The following is a 14,309-nucleotide window of genomic DNA, read 5'->3' as shown; positions in this document are numbered from 1 at the left end:
AATGCAAGTACTAAGAATATTTTTGGCAGTATATATAATTGACAAGTTGGAGCAATTTATGAGGGGAAAAGTATAATTGGGATTGGCTTTTGAATACTAAATATATAACGAATCTTCATCATTGTTCTAGACAAAGTAGATTCAGCAAACATAATTATGCATCTTTCTTTATGCTACTATATAAGATCTTTTACTTTTGTGTGTAGGAAGCACATTTCAAGGGACATGGATAATGTATGTTTTAACACTTTGGCTTATTAACAGAGATAAGCGGAATGACAGAAAGAACATGTATAAATATTGGTTTCAAAATATGGAGAGTTTTTGAGCTTGATAACATTTGGTTTTGTTCTTGACCTCATCCATCCATTTATTCCATGATGGGACCCATAAACCTCCCAAAGTGAGCCGGATCATCCACAAAACAAATGGAGTACGACATTGGTTATTTGTTTTATTTTATTTTATTTTTGGTATAATATGTGGAGGGACTAAACCCGAAGAAACACCAAGTATACAAGAAGGAACCCATATATTATCCTCAACCAGTAGCTTCACTAGCCATTTTGGAGGATTCTTCAAAACTTCGACTCCAAAATTGGAATGAATATTAGCATTGACCAATGACTCAACTACTAATGAAAACAATATAATCCCCTTTTTATATATTTTTTGTTTTTTTTCTTTATCTTTTTTAAGTTTGCCATTAATATTATAGTTTTGTCCTGAATTAATTTTTTAAATTGTTGTTTTTACTATTGTATTATTCAAAGAAATTATTTCCTTTTATATCTAGATTATTAGATTAAAGAATTAGGGTAGGGTTTAGGATTCAATATATATAACCTTCTTAATATTAATAGGCCTAGTCCAATGATAAAAGTATTATGACCACACCTTTAAATTCAATGTTTAAACCTCCATTTGGTGAAAATCCTCCTCCCCAAATTGTAATTAGAAAAAAAAGAAATATATATATACATATATATAAATATAATCTTCTTAGGAGTAGTATGAGACTTGCATAACCTGCAAAGACCTTGGATAAAAGTTTATTGATCCATATGGATGTTCTATAAAAATTTCTAGATATTTCAATGTTAATTTCATTTAAAAAAACAAAAATGAACATCAGCCATGGACATGAATTGTTATGGCTAAAATCAATTTTGACCACAATAAATAATTTTTAACCACAATAAATATTTTTAGCTAAACTAGTTGTGACTTGTTAGAGCTAAAATTTTTTAACCACATGGTTATTGACCAAAACACAGTAAGGAAATTATTATGGGTAAATCCATTTAGCCATAAAATGTAAAACATTACAAAGCAGGAAAGAGATATCACCTAAATTAAGGTTTGAAGGCATGCTAAAGCTAGTGGTGGTGCATTCATAGTGGACATGGGCCGAGTCTACCAATAAGTCAATATCAGCTTTTAAAGTGTTGTAATCAAATTAGAAAACAAGAACGTCCATTTGATCTTAAATTTTAAATTTTGTCCAGGATGTTCGATAAGAGCTTTCCTGCACCTAATTCTTCCTGATGGACATACAAGTTTGGCCATGTGCCTTAGAAAAGCGATGCAAATATCCCAACCAAGAGCTACAAGGTACACAGATAACATTTTAAGACCATTGCTCCAAGACTTTGATTCATATTTGACTAATCAACTAAACAATTGAATAGGCACTTGCAGGTTGGTGAGCAGTTTTCAATTGTTTTTCCATCCAAAACCCACAAAAGATGTGACAAGTGGCGCACTTTGACTGTTCCGAATCATCCAAAATTTCCTTATCAATTTTTTCCTTTTTTTTTTTTTTTTTTTTTTTTTTTTTTTTTTATGGCTGGGATTCACAAATGCTTATCATTAGAATGTACCCTATAGCAACCGTTGATCGAGCATTGATATAATCACAACCGTCCATTACTTATTCTTTCTTCTCAAGCACCGCATTTGAGGGTATCTCAACTCACAAAAGCAGGATCCATCGTATGAGATCCACAACATTATGAGTTGGGATTACCTACTTTCATGAGCATATATATAGACAATTTTCTTTGCGTTTTCAAATCTTGACATTAAGAGTAGAACCTTTAATTAGGAATTTAAAACTAAAAACCCAAGTAACCATCCTTGGCATTTATTACACAGACATACAGGTTTTCAACAATTAAGTAGTGATAACTATTTTCTCAATTCACACAGCGCTTGGAACTGTTAGAACTTTGGAGGCACTAAAAAAATTGTGAAGGAAGAAAACAGAGAGAGAAACAGAGAGTCGAAGAACAAGGTAAACAAACATATTTAGTCATGTTCTCAAAGCTTATGATGTTGTATTTCTTCCTCACACACACAATAGCGGCTGTTGAAAATCTCAGTTTCACTTACAACGGATTCAAGTCAGCGAATCTGAGCCTAGACGGCATAGCCTCATTCACACCTAATGGTCTTTTAAGAATAACTAATGATACCAGGCAGCAGAAGGGCCATGCTTTTTACCCCAATCCAGTAGCCTTCAAGAACTCCACCAATGGCACTGCGTTTTCCTTCTCTACCACTTTCGTATTCGGTATCAGATCCGTACCGACTCTGAGCGGCCATGGGATCGTTTTTGTGCTTGCTCCTACAAGAGGTCTACCGGGTGCTCTTGCAAGCCAGTTTCTCGGCCTTTTCAATCCATCCAACAACGGAAAGGCCACCAATCACGTCGTCGCTGTTGAGCTCGACACAATCTACAGCAGCGAGTTTGGTGACATCAATGATAACCATGTTGGTATTGATATTAACGGGTTGAGGTCTGTGAAATCTGCTCCAGCAGGGTATTATACAGATAACAATGGCCGATTTCGAAACTTGACGCTCGTCAGCCGACAACCAAAGCAAGTTTGGGTGGAATATGATGGGGAAAAGAAGCAAATGAATGTCAGTTTGGCTCCAATTAATGCTGGTAAACCCCGGATTCCTCTTCTGTCTCTGAATCAAGATCTTTCTCAGATTGTTAGAAAGACCATGTACGTGGGCTTCTCGTCCTCCAGTGGCTCAGTATTAACATCGCATTATATTCTTGGTTGGAGCTTCAAGATGAATGGCAAGGCTCAAGAACTTGTCCTCTCTCAGCTTCCCAAGCTACCCCGAATAAGATCACAGAAAGACAGATCAATATTTTTAATATCTGTGTTGCCATTGATTTCTGAGAGTATAATTGTCTTTGCGATTTTGGGTGTCTTTTATCTAATAAAAAGGAAGAGAAAATTTGCAGAGCTGGTTGAAGATTGGGAGGTTGATTATGGACCTCAGAGGTATAAATACAAAGATTTATACATTGCCACCAAAGGATTTAGAGACGAACAACTGCTGGGTAGTGGGGGTTTTGGTAGGGTGTATAAAGGTATATTGCCAAAATCAAATTCTGAAATTGCAGTGAAAAGAGTCTCTCATGAATCAAGGCAAGGAATGAGAGAATTCGTGGCTGAAATAGTCAGTATAGGGAGGTTCCGTCACCGGAATTTGGTAGCACTTTTGGGCTATTGCCGGCGAAAAGGAGAGCTCCTATTGGTCTACGACTACATGCCTAATGGAAGCCTAGACAAATACCTTTACGACCATCAGGAAACCATCCTCAATTGGACGCAAAGATTCCGAATCATAAAAGGAGTAGCTTCGGGTTTGTTATACCTCCATGAAGAATGGGAACAAGTTGTGGTTCACAGAGATGTGAAGGCTAGTAATGTACTACTAGACGGGGAATTCAATGGAAGGTTAGGAGATTTTGGGCTTGCAAGACTGTATGACCGAGGAACAGACCCACAAACCACACATATAGTGGGAACACTTGGGTACCTTGCACCGGAACATATGAGAACCGGCAAGGCGACCACCGGCACCGACGTGTTTGCTTTCGGTGCATTTTTGCTCGAGGTTGCTTGCGGAAGAAGGCCCATCGAACCGAGAAGGCCGTCGACGGAGGATATGATATTGGTGGATCGGGTATTTTCATGCTGGAAAGAAACTGATATTCTCGAAGCCAGGGATCCGAACTTGGGCTGGGAATTTATAGCAGAGGAAGTGGAATTGGTGTTGAAGCTTGGATTGATGTGCTCTCATTCGGAGCCTGCCGCTCGACCCACCATGCGACAAGTCGTTCAGTACTTGGAAGGTGGCGTAGCAGCTGATTTGCCAAATTTAGACTTGCTTGGTATTCGTTCCAGTGCCTTAGCGTTTGCTCACCGTGAAGGCTTCGATGACGTTCTTGCAATGTCGTGTCCATCTTCTGTGGACAAGGCTTCGTTGTTGTATACATCATCTTCTGTTGCAGCATCGCTGCTCTCAGGTGCCCGGTGATAAATTTCAAATAATATATCTATATGACTTACGACATAAGTATGTATTAGATATACGAATCTACATAAAAAAAAAAAATATATATATATATATATATATTAGTTAATTCTAAGAAGATGGTATTTCTGTTTGATCTTTAATCAAACGAAACCATTTGGTTAATGTATTTAGGCATGTACCTTTTTTTTTTTTTTTTTCGTTTTCGTATGCACTTTAATTTCAAATAAGTGATGATCTATTTGGTATCTGCATGTTGTATATTTGAATTAAAATTTTATGTTTTATTTGTATATATTAAATTTGCCGTAATCTCTATTATGTTTGTTTGTTCGTTAACTTTGCAGCAGTTAATATTATATTTAATCATAATTGATTTTTAATTTTGTAGTTTTTACTTTGTATTACTCAAATAGATGATTTTAGCTAATAAAAGGAAACATGTCCCTGTTAGAGCATCTCCAACATACTCTTTAAAAGTTTTTTATTTATTTATTTTTTTTAAAAAGCATTATTATAGATTGAAAAATTAAAATAAAAAAAGTAAGGCTTAACTTTCCAAAGGTAGGGAGTAAAATTCACTCTCTATATAAAGTTTTTAATGTATATATTTATTACATCAATAATGTTCTATGCACAATTAAAATAATTTATTTGATTTCATATATATATAAAATGGGGCTATGATGTGAACCATCTGTATGCGGACCGACTAAAATCAATGTTTTAAAAAAAAAATATCAATTTTGTTGTTATTTTTTAAAAATATCAGTTTAGATGTGAATTTACGTATGAACGGACCGGATCATAGAACTATTTTATATATATATATATATATATATAAACGAAGGAAAGCCATTGATGGAAAAAAAATAAAAAAAAAATGAATATTAATTATTTATTAAAAACTAAAAAATTAAAGAATGTGATAAAGAATCCATTGAAGTTGAACAAAAAATCAAACTTTTTATTTTATAAATAAAATTTTTAAAAATACTTTTATTTTAAAAATTATATTTTTTAAAATAAAAAGATTTATTGGAGATATTTTTAGCAATTTCATTTACTTTTCAAGTGTGGAAATTTTAACATCAGTCTTTAAAATATGGTAAACCATGCATAAAACGTCGTGGTAATGGTCAATGATCTCCGGCCACTGCACGTAGACTTTGATTATCGTAATCAATCATTTAAACAAACCACTTGCAGCCTGCTGGCAGTATTTGTTTTTTTAAATCATTTTACTGTTTTTCCAAACGAATAAAAAAAATCATTTTCGTTATTGTCCATCCAAGCATGATGAATTAATGATATGACAACTGACAAAAATTGATTCCTTTGGAGGGGACCTAAAAGATATCTTCCTCGACTCTTGTTGGTTTTCGCTCAATATTTGCCTTGACTATTTGCTCCAATGAGAGGGTTATCTGGAGCTCTTGAAAGCCAATATCTTGGTCTTTTCAATACAATTAACTTTGTATAATAAATACAAGGATTTATATATTGCCACATCTGGCTTTAGGGTTCAAAATCTTTTAGGTATTGGAGGTTTTGGCACCGTTTATAGAGGTGTGCTACCTAACTCTTAACACTGGAATTGCAGTGAAGAAGGCTACTCATGGATCAAGGCAAGGTACTGAAGGAATTTGTGGCTGCAATAGTCACTAGGAGAGGCTCCGCATGGTTATTGACCATAACACTGTAAGAAATTTTATTATGGATAAATACATTTGGCCACAAAATGTTACGCTTAATTAACATTTATTGTGGTTAAATCGACTTTATTTTTAAGATAAAATTATTAACGAGAAAGGGGATTTCATTTGGATCAAAGTTTGAACGGTAAATTTGAAAGTTATAATTTTAATAGATTTTACCATGGTTAAATGTCAATTTTTAAAATTACCGTAATCAATCCATAAAAATGAAATTGTGGTTGTAATTAATGTTCTGGGAGACTTTTATATTTTTATTTTATTTTAATTTCTTTCTGATGAACTTTCAAACAGTGCACAAAGAATTTGACGATGGTAAGCAACATAGTCATTAGTAGCAAAAATATATTGGCTAGTGTGGAATCACCTCAAAAACATAAATATCTTCCTTGACTTTTGCGTCTTACAATAACCGCGTAAAATATTTCCATATCAATCATGCACTGTTACATTCATGATCGATACAATTACAACCGTTGGATTACTTTATATTTTCTTCAGTCTTTATTCCTTGTTATTATTATTATTCCTTATTATTATTATTTCATTTGATCTAATGAACACAGAAAAATAGCACTGCTTTTCAGACAAGGGATTAGAAGGCAGAATAGCCATGATTTCAAAGCTTGTGCTATTGTTTTTCTTCCTCGCAAGCATAATAACAGCCGAAGATGATCTCAGTTTCATTTACAACGGGTTCAGATCGGCTAACCTTAGCTTGGACGGCATTGCCGAATTCACTCCTAATGGTCTATTAAGTATTACAGATGGAACAGAGCAACAACAGGGACATGCCTTTTACCCCAATCCAGTAACCTTCAAGAAAGACTCGCTGAATGGCACTGCTCCGTTCTCCTTTTATACCACTTTTATTTTCGCTATCCGGTCCCATTTCTTGTCTCCTATGGGCCATGGTTTCGCTTTTGTAATTGCCCCTACAAGAGGTTTGCCTGGAGCACTTGACAGCCAGTATCTTGGTCTTTTCAATGAAACCAGCGATGGCAATGAAACCAATCATGTCATCGCTGTGGAGTTCGATACGATCATGAACAGCGAGTTTGATGACATCAATGAAAATCATGTCGGGATTGATATCAATGGGTTGAGATCTGTTAAATATTGTACAGCAGGGTATTATACAGATCCAAATGGTGAATTTAAAAAACGTTTAAAGCTCACAAGTGGCCATCCAATGCAAGTTTGGGTGGAATATGACAGCGAAAAGAAGCAAATGGATGTCACTTTGGCTCCAATCCATGTCGGTAAACCTCCAAATCCACTTTTATCTTTGAATCGAGATCTTTCACCGATTTTTAAAAACACCATGTATGTTGGCTTTTCCTCCGCCACTGGCTTAAACCAATCGGCAACTCATTATGTTCTTGGCTGGAGCTTCAAGATCAATGGCAAGGCTCAAGAACTTGTGGTTTCTAACCTTCCCAAGCTACCTGCAATTACTTGGAAAGGAAGATATATATTGTTGGCAGCTGGGTTGCTATTGTTTTCTGTTTATATAATTTCTGTAGCAATTTCAGGTGTTCTAGTTATAATAAGGAAGATAAAATTTGCAGAACTAATTGAAGACTGGGAGGTTGACTATAGACCTCAGAGGTATAAATACAAAGATCTATATATTGCCACATCTGGATTTAGGGTCCAAAATCTGCTAGGTAGTGGGGGTTTTGGAAGGGTTTATAGAGGTATACTACCAAACTCTAACACTGAAATTGCAGTAAAAAGAGTCTCTCATGGATCAAGGCAAGGGATGAAGGAATTTGTGGCTGAAATATTCACTATGAGGAGGCTTCGCCACCGGAATTTGGTAGCACTCTTGGGCTATTGCCGGCGGAAAGGAGAGCTTCTATTGGTCTATGACTACATGCCTAATGGAAGCCTAGACAAATACATCTATGACCAACCCAAAATCACCCTTAATTGGACTAAGAGATTCCAAGTCATCAAAGGAGTCGCATCGGCAATGTTCTATCTCCACGAAGAATGGGAACAGGTTGTGATTCATAGAGACGTCAAGGCAAGCAATGTAATGCTTGATGCTGAATTCAATGGACGTTTAGGAGATTTCGGCCTGGCCAGACTTTATGACCATGGAACAGAACCACAAACCACACATATTGCAGGAACATTTGGGTACCTTGCGCCAGAGCATACGAGAACAGGCAAGGCCACGACAGCATCTGATGTGTTTGCTTTTGGTGCTTTTTTGCTTGAGGTTTCTTGTGGAAGAAGACCCATAGATTCTAGAAAACAGACAGAGGATATAATTTTGGTGGATAGAGTGTTCTCTTGTTGGAATAGAGGTGATATTCTTGAGGCAATGGATCCAAATTTGTTGGGTACAGAGTTTGTAGCGGAGGAAGTGGAGTTGGTGATGAAGCTTGGTTTGTTGTGTTCTCGATCAGACCCTGCTGCTAGGCCGAGCATGCGACAAGTTGTGAAATACTTGGAAAGGGATCTAGAAGTGGCCAATTCAGAATTTCTCGGCCTTCGTTCCAGTGGACTAGCATTTGCTCGCCATGAAGGTTTCGATGATGTTGTTGACGATACATTCCACCATACATCTTCTGTTGCGGAGTCGCTTCTCTCAGGTGGCCGCTGATTTTATATATATATATATACAGATAGGCTCATAAGCTATGTTTAGATTAAACCACTGTACATGCAGTGAACTTATGCGATACTCATTGATAATTACAGAAATAATACTATATAAGTAGGTAATATGCTAAGAAAATTGTATTAGGTAATATGCTAAGGAAATTGTAATAACTTTGGATTTGGTTGTTGTCAAAACATAATATTTTGAGTTCAAACCAATCCAATAGTATCTTCTTTTTAGTTGTTAAATAGTATTACCGGCCATTAGTTTCATTTTCTTTGGCTTATAAAAATTATATTAGATTAAATTGGATTAGGTGATCCTTTTACATAAGTTCCAAAAAAAAAAAAAAAATGTTGTTTGATTTAATAGAGTTTAAACCATCTTAAGAATGATAAAATATGCACAAAAAGGAAAAAGGTATAATAAGAATTCTGATGCAAAGAAAGCACATTTCGTCAAACAGCAGAGAATCATGGATTCGTACGCAAACCTTGCAACGAGATTATATTTACCAAAAACAAACCTTGCCATTAGACTTTATGTCAGGTAAACCTGCAAAAGAGGCAAAAAATAGCTTATGCCGTAACAATTATAACAGAAGTGGTTGTTGGGACTTGGAATAGTCCACAAACAAAGCTGCTTTATTCACCAAAAAAAAAAAAAAAAAAAAAACACTAACAAAAGCTGCTGCTAACACAAAAAATAATAATAATAATAACAAAAATAATAATAATATCAAAGCTATTGCTTGCACTTATAGTGATCGGAGTTCAGATTCCATATCCAATATGGAAGAAATAAAATAAAATAAATTAGTCTAACCTATAAGATTTTTTTTGTTTTTTTGATTATTCTAAACCGACAAGGCTTTAAAAATGATAATTGCACTAAAAAAAAATTACAATCATTTTAAATTAGCAGTGGAGAGTAATTATTTCTTGTTTTTATTAATTCTTTTTTTTTTTTTTTTTTGGGGGTGAAATCTTGTTTTTATTAATTGAATATACAACAAAATATATAAAAATGTAGAAGTAACTTTTACAATTTTTTGTCTTACTGTGCTGTGAAAAGAAAAAAATTATTATATCCATCGAAAAATATTAAAACCTCATTTTCTATTGCTTTCAGGCTGGAGCTGAAACCTTTGCATTCGGTTGGGTTGCGATATCAGAGCGAGAGAGCGAGCGAGAAACAATCAAGAAGATGAGGATGGTTAATCTATGCAGGGCAGCCACCAGAGCCGCTCAAAGTGCCATGCTCGGAAGAACCTCCTTTGGGCTCCCTCATATTCCTGAACGACTACCACCGTGCAAATGGCTCCATACCCAAATCAACAGCTTAAACGCCAACCCAGTTGCTGTTCAGATGATCGACTACGCTTTTTCTCATGCCAGGTCTCAGAAATCAGGTTTGCCCCCATTATTCCGCATTTGGGCAATCGTTGTTCTTCATTTTCGTTTCACCAATTTTCCTAATTACTATTGTTGAATTTGGGGTATACGTTTTTGTAGCTGAATCGCATGCACAAAGTTTGCTTGTGCTTGAACAGTGCCTTTCGACGCAGCCCAGTGAAGGACAAGCTACAGATAGTGATAATTCCAGAGGAATGGTTTTAATGGCCATGTCTACTTTGTTGTCTGAAAGGTAGTTTCTTTTTATCTTTTTTTAATTACTATTGAAAAAAAAAAAATTATCCCGATTTAGTGTTTTCAGTTCTTTGTTTTTTGGTGGATTGAAAACTCAAAAAGAATTTGAATTTAATCTTCATTAGAGGCAATTTTGATGAAGCAATAGAGAAACTCCAGAAGATTCAAGGTTTAACATGCTCATCTATTGATGTTAGAGGTAAAATTTTTACATTCACTTATTTATATTTGTGTTTTTACTTTGGATATAGTAATGATGCTTAGTTACTAATAAACAAATCTGGGTTGTGTTTTAAAAGTTGCTGCTATGGAAGCTCTTGTTGGACTTCATTTAGAGTTAGAGCAGGTAAGTTAATACAAAATCCATTAGAGTTGTTCTGTTCGTTAATATATAAGTTAGATTCATGGGGATGGTTCTCCTTATATAGGATGATACTTCATCAGTGCTCGCAGATAAATGCTTAGAACTCTTGGAAGAAAATGAACCTGGATTTAGCAGTAAAGGTGCTGATGTAATACATACTCGTGCTAAAGCAGTAAAAGGTCTTGTTGAACTCGTTCGTGGTCATTGTCAATCAGGTACATCTAGAGGTTTCCAAAGCATTGTCTAATTGCTAGGGATTTCCTTATGTATGGTTTTATGCATTACTATGTTGGCTGGTTCTCGCAGCTGAATCTTTCTTTCACGGACCTGAAGACAACAAAGGATTAATTGGTGAGGTTCATTCTTTGGGTCATTGTGGAAGATGTTATTCTGCAACATGTGATTAATTTAGTGATGTATAGGCAGTGTTGCTTTATCCTATGGAGAATTCTTGCATACCACACACAACTTTTCATCAGCAAAGGAGTTGTACCAGAAGGTAATTTGGTTGCTGTCTGAGAATAAAGATTTCACCGATCTGTGTGCTTTAGCTGCTTGTAATATGTCCTCAGAGGAAGTTTTGATAGCAGCCACATGTGCTTTGGGCCAGCTTGAGGCACAGTCTGGGTAGCTTTTTATCACTCTTTTATTTTTTCCCTTTTTCTTTTAGCATCTCTTCATCATGTCATGACTCATCAGGGTTACTTTTATTCTCTTAGGAATTTTGGTGATGCTGAGGAGATATTGACCAGGGCTTTAACTAAAACAGAGGAACATTTTGGTATGCTACTTTTGTGGTGCTTTGTTAATTGTTACCAATGCAAGTAAACTCTCAGAATTTTATATCCTGTGGCCTCAATTGTCATTAACATTGTAGTTGTATCATTTGTGATCACCTTGATTCGTGCAAAGGTTCTCATCATCCAAAAGTTGGGGTTGTCTTAACCTGCATAGCTCTAATGTTTCGGCGGAAAGCAGTGGAGGAACGTTCAAGTTCTCTTTTGATTCAAGAGGTTAGAATTTTCTAATAATGAATGTGCTTATTTTCTCAAACTTGGTGTTTTTAGCATATAACATTTGCCTCACTGGGTCTTTATTGAACTTGATTTTTTAAGCATGGGTTCAAATATGTTGCTTTAATCGGTGCTAGGATATCAATATATCCATAAGTAAGATACTTATAACTATCGCTCATTCTTTGTACTGTGAGTGGTGGAAGGATAAAGTAAAACCAAAAATAGTTGGTTTATGATGGAGGGACTGTTTTTACAGACTAGCAACAAACTAATGTTTTCCAACATTTTATTGAAGTTTGTATAAGGACTTTTTATATTCCATATGGTATTTTTTAACCAAAAAACCATTACAGGGACTCTATAGAAAGGCAATAGAGTTGCTGAAAGCTCCACCTGTGGATACTGAAGGTAAACTAATCAGTTTATTTTCTTTTTTCTTCACATTCAACTTGGTAAATAGTTGTCTTGTTTTTATCATTTTCTTATTTTTTGGGTCCTGTAGGTGCAGAAGCAAAGATATATAGAAGTGATGTAGCGGCCCTTGCTAGAGGTGAGGAGCTAAGATCTAAATCTAATTGGTTCCTGTCATAAGTTTGAAGCATATGACATGCTGTACCTGAGCAATGAACATGTTTAACTTCTTTTTACTTGTGACTTCATCCTAACGTATGCATGTTAGGCCATTAACAAATGTCTAAACCTAGACTTGAGCTTCTCTTCCCTAGTTGCTCTAATACACACTGAAAATAAGTTGTTATCTCCATCTAAGAGGGTGTGTAATGAGGATTTTGTATGCAAACTATTCAATAATTGCGGTTGTGTGACCGTCTTCAATGGCTTGGACTTTAGAATGTGTCATTTTGTTGATGTGAATGGGGTTTGTTGTCAAGCTTTACCATTTTGTTGGTATGTATTACTGATTCTTCAGTTTCTAATAAAGTTTTCCAAATTGATGTAATGTATAGGTGGCTATGCTGAAGCACTTAGTGTCCAACAGAACCGGAAGGATCAGGGAGAGAGAATGAAGATTTGGGCAGAGGCTGCATGGAAAAACCAGCGGTTATCATTGGCAGAAGCACTAGAGATATCTGATCCTTCTTCCAAAACTATGGTTATAGATGCTCGAATTGGTCGGGCTCTGTAGTTTCTTTTATTTCCATCTCCAAACCACTCGTGCATTATCTCTGCACTCACATCTTTATACATCGCACAGAGCATAGAACATCTTATAGGGTGCTTCAGTTTCTTTCATGCAAGAGCTGTACGATATTATGTAGCTATCTACAAACATCTAGTGGCCTATTTTTTGTTTTCCATTTCCACATTGCTATCAGAAAGCACAAAAACAAATAGAATTCAGCTTGCTTCCATTTTTTGTACCAAAAATAAACGACCAAATAGCATTTGGAACGAGTTCCTTTTGTACTTTTTGATACTCTTCCTTTATACGTCAGCTTAAACTACAACTCTGACGAGGCAAGTGATCTGCAGGGACTGACATAAAGAAAAGGCTTGCTAGATTTCAACTGCGTTAAAAATTTTAATCACTCACACACAGAAGGACCTAAAAGAAATATACCAGTCTCCTCTCCCACCTCTAATGGAATGTACTGCCGAGAGTAGTTCTCCTGGTTAAAGTAAATGCGGGACTAAAGTTTGATGAATTATTAAATGCTCAATTAACAACCAATCAAACATACAATCTGCTCAATAATTTAGTTTATTGTCTAATGCAGCATTATAACAAACTCAGAGAACCGGGAGCGATTTACAAGTACATTGTATTGGCAATTTGCACAAATAAATATCTAAGAATAAGTTACAAATGCAGTTAAGCTGCTTAAGCATCTGTTCTTATAAACGAACCCACGTTCCAGAAACTTTACATATACACCCCGATCGAATAATACTCACAAAGGAATATCAAGACCTTTACCAACATCCACTCCAATCACCTGTAATATTCCCTTGTTCAATATCTGAAAAAAAAGAAAAAAGAAAAAATCAACGAACATCATCAGAAAAACTCAGCCATATTCCTCTATTCTCAACGGAAAAATAAACTAAAAACCAGAAAAATAAAAATAAAAAATAAATTGAAACCCACCAATTCTACAATGAAAGTTCCAATAAGACCAATCATACAAGCTCTAGAATTCCAAATTTCAGCAGTCTTGGTGAATCCAAGAAACGGGGGATTGAATTTTGGCTCTACTTTTGGCACTTCCACCTGAAATACAGAAACCCATTTGTTTATTAACTCCCATATAATGCAAATCTTGAATATGATAACGAAAAAAAGAAAGCCCAGTTCATAAATGAAACAAAAAAAAAAATAAAAAAAAAAAAATAGAGCAGAGAAAAGCAACATACTCCTGCAGGAAGTTTTGCAGCTTGGACCCTAAAAGAGATACGAATTTTGGAGGCGTTGCGAGGTAAGATAGGATTGTGGAAAAGGGGCTGCAGATTATGATGATTTTGTGTTACAAGTCTAGCAGGAATGAGAGACGATGATGTTATGGTAGATAAAAGTACTGCCATTTTTCTGGCTCGATAAGCGTAGAAACTCTGTTTTCCCACCTTATCTACTCGCCCAATAGCCAC

General features: G+C 35.5%; 4 protein-coding genes across 4 annotated transcripts; 3 read left to right on the top strand and 1 right to left on the bottom strand.

The window, feature by feature from the left end:
• Positions 1-2,078: 2,078 nt before the first annotated feature.
• LOC132804144 (L-type lectin-domain containing receptor kinase IV.1-like) lies at positions 2,079-4,526 on the top strand. The gene has a single exon (XM_060818124.1). The coding sequence runs from the start codon at positions 2,317-2,319 to the stop codon at positions 4,345-4,347; it is 2,031 nt and encodes a 676-aa protein (XP_060674107.1). The 5' UTR covers positions 2,079-2,316; the 3' UTR covers positions 4,348-4,526.
• Positions 4,527-6,612: 2,086 nt separating this feature from the next.
• Positions 6,613-8,967, top strand: LOC132804149 (L-type lectin-domain containing receptor kinase IV.1-like). Its single transcript, XM_060818133.1, has one exon. The coding sequence runs from the start codon at positions 6,673-6,675 to the stop codon at positions 8,674-8,676; it is 2,004 nt and encodes a 667-aa protein (XP_060674116.1). The 5' UTR covers positions 6,613-6,672; the 3' UTR covers positions 8,677-8,967.
• Positions 8,968-9,766: 799 nt separating this feature from the next.
• LOC132804269 (uncharacterized) lies at positions 9,767-13,132 on the top strand. Its single transcript, XM_060818419.1, has 12 exons — positions 9,767-10,087; positions 10,191-10,323; positions 10,451-10,524; positions 10,625-10,671; positions 10,754-10,904; positions 10,996-11,040; positions 11,112-11,316; positions 11,409-11,470; positions 11,602-11,702; positions 12,059-12,113; positions 12,208-12,255; positions 12,671-13,132. The coding sequence occupies exons 1-12, from the start codon at positions 9,883-9,885 to the stop codon at positions 12,847-12,849; spliced, it is 1,305 nt and encodes a 434-aa protein (XP_060674402.1). The 5' UTR covers positions 9,767-9,882; the 3' UTR covers positions 12,850-13,132.
• A 266-nt stretch (positions 13,133-13,398) lies between these two features.
• LOC132804270 (light-harvesting complex-like protein OHP1, chloroplastic) lies at positions 13,399-14,309 on the bottom strand. Its single transcript, XM_060818420.1, has 3 exons — positions 14,079-14,309; positions 13,813-13,935; positions 13,399-13,684 (listed from the first exon to the last, which is right to left on the bottom strand). The coding sequence occupies exons 1-3, from the start codon at positions 14,244-14,246 to the stop codon at positions 13,616-13,618; spliced, it is 360 nt and encodes a 119-aa protein (XP_060674403.1). The 5' UTR covers positions 14,247-14,309; the 3' UTR covers positions 13,399-13,615.

The sequence above is a fragment of the Ziziphus jujuba genome, chromosome 6, assembly GCF_031755915.1.
Source record: "Ziziphus jujuba cultivar Dongzao chromosome 6, ASM3175591v1".
Taxonomy (NCBI): domain Eukaryota; kingdom Viridiplantae; phylum Streptophyta; class Magnoliopsida; order Rosales; family Rhamnaceae; genus Ziziphus; species Ziziphus jujuba.
The sequence above is the reverse complement of the archived record's forward strand: the minus strand, read 5'-3'. Positions and strand labels throughout refer to the sequence as shown.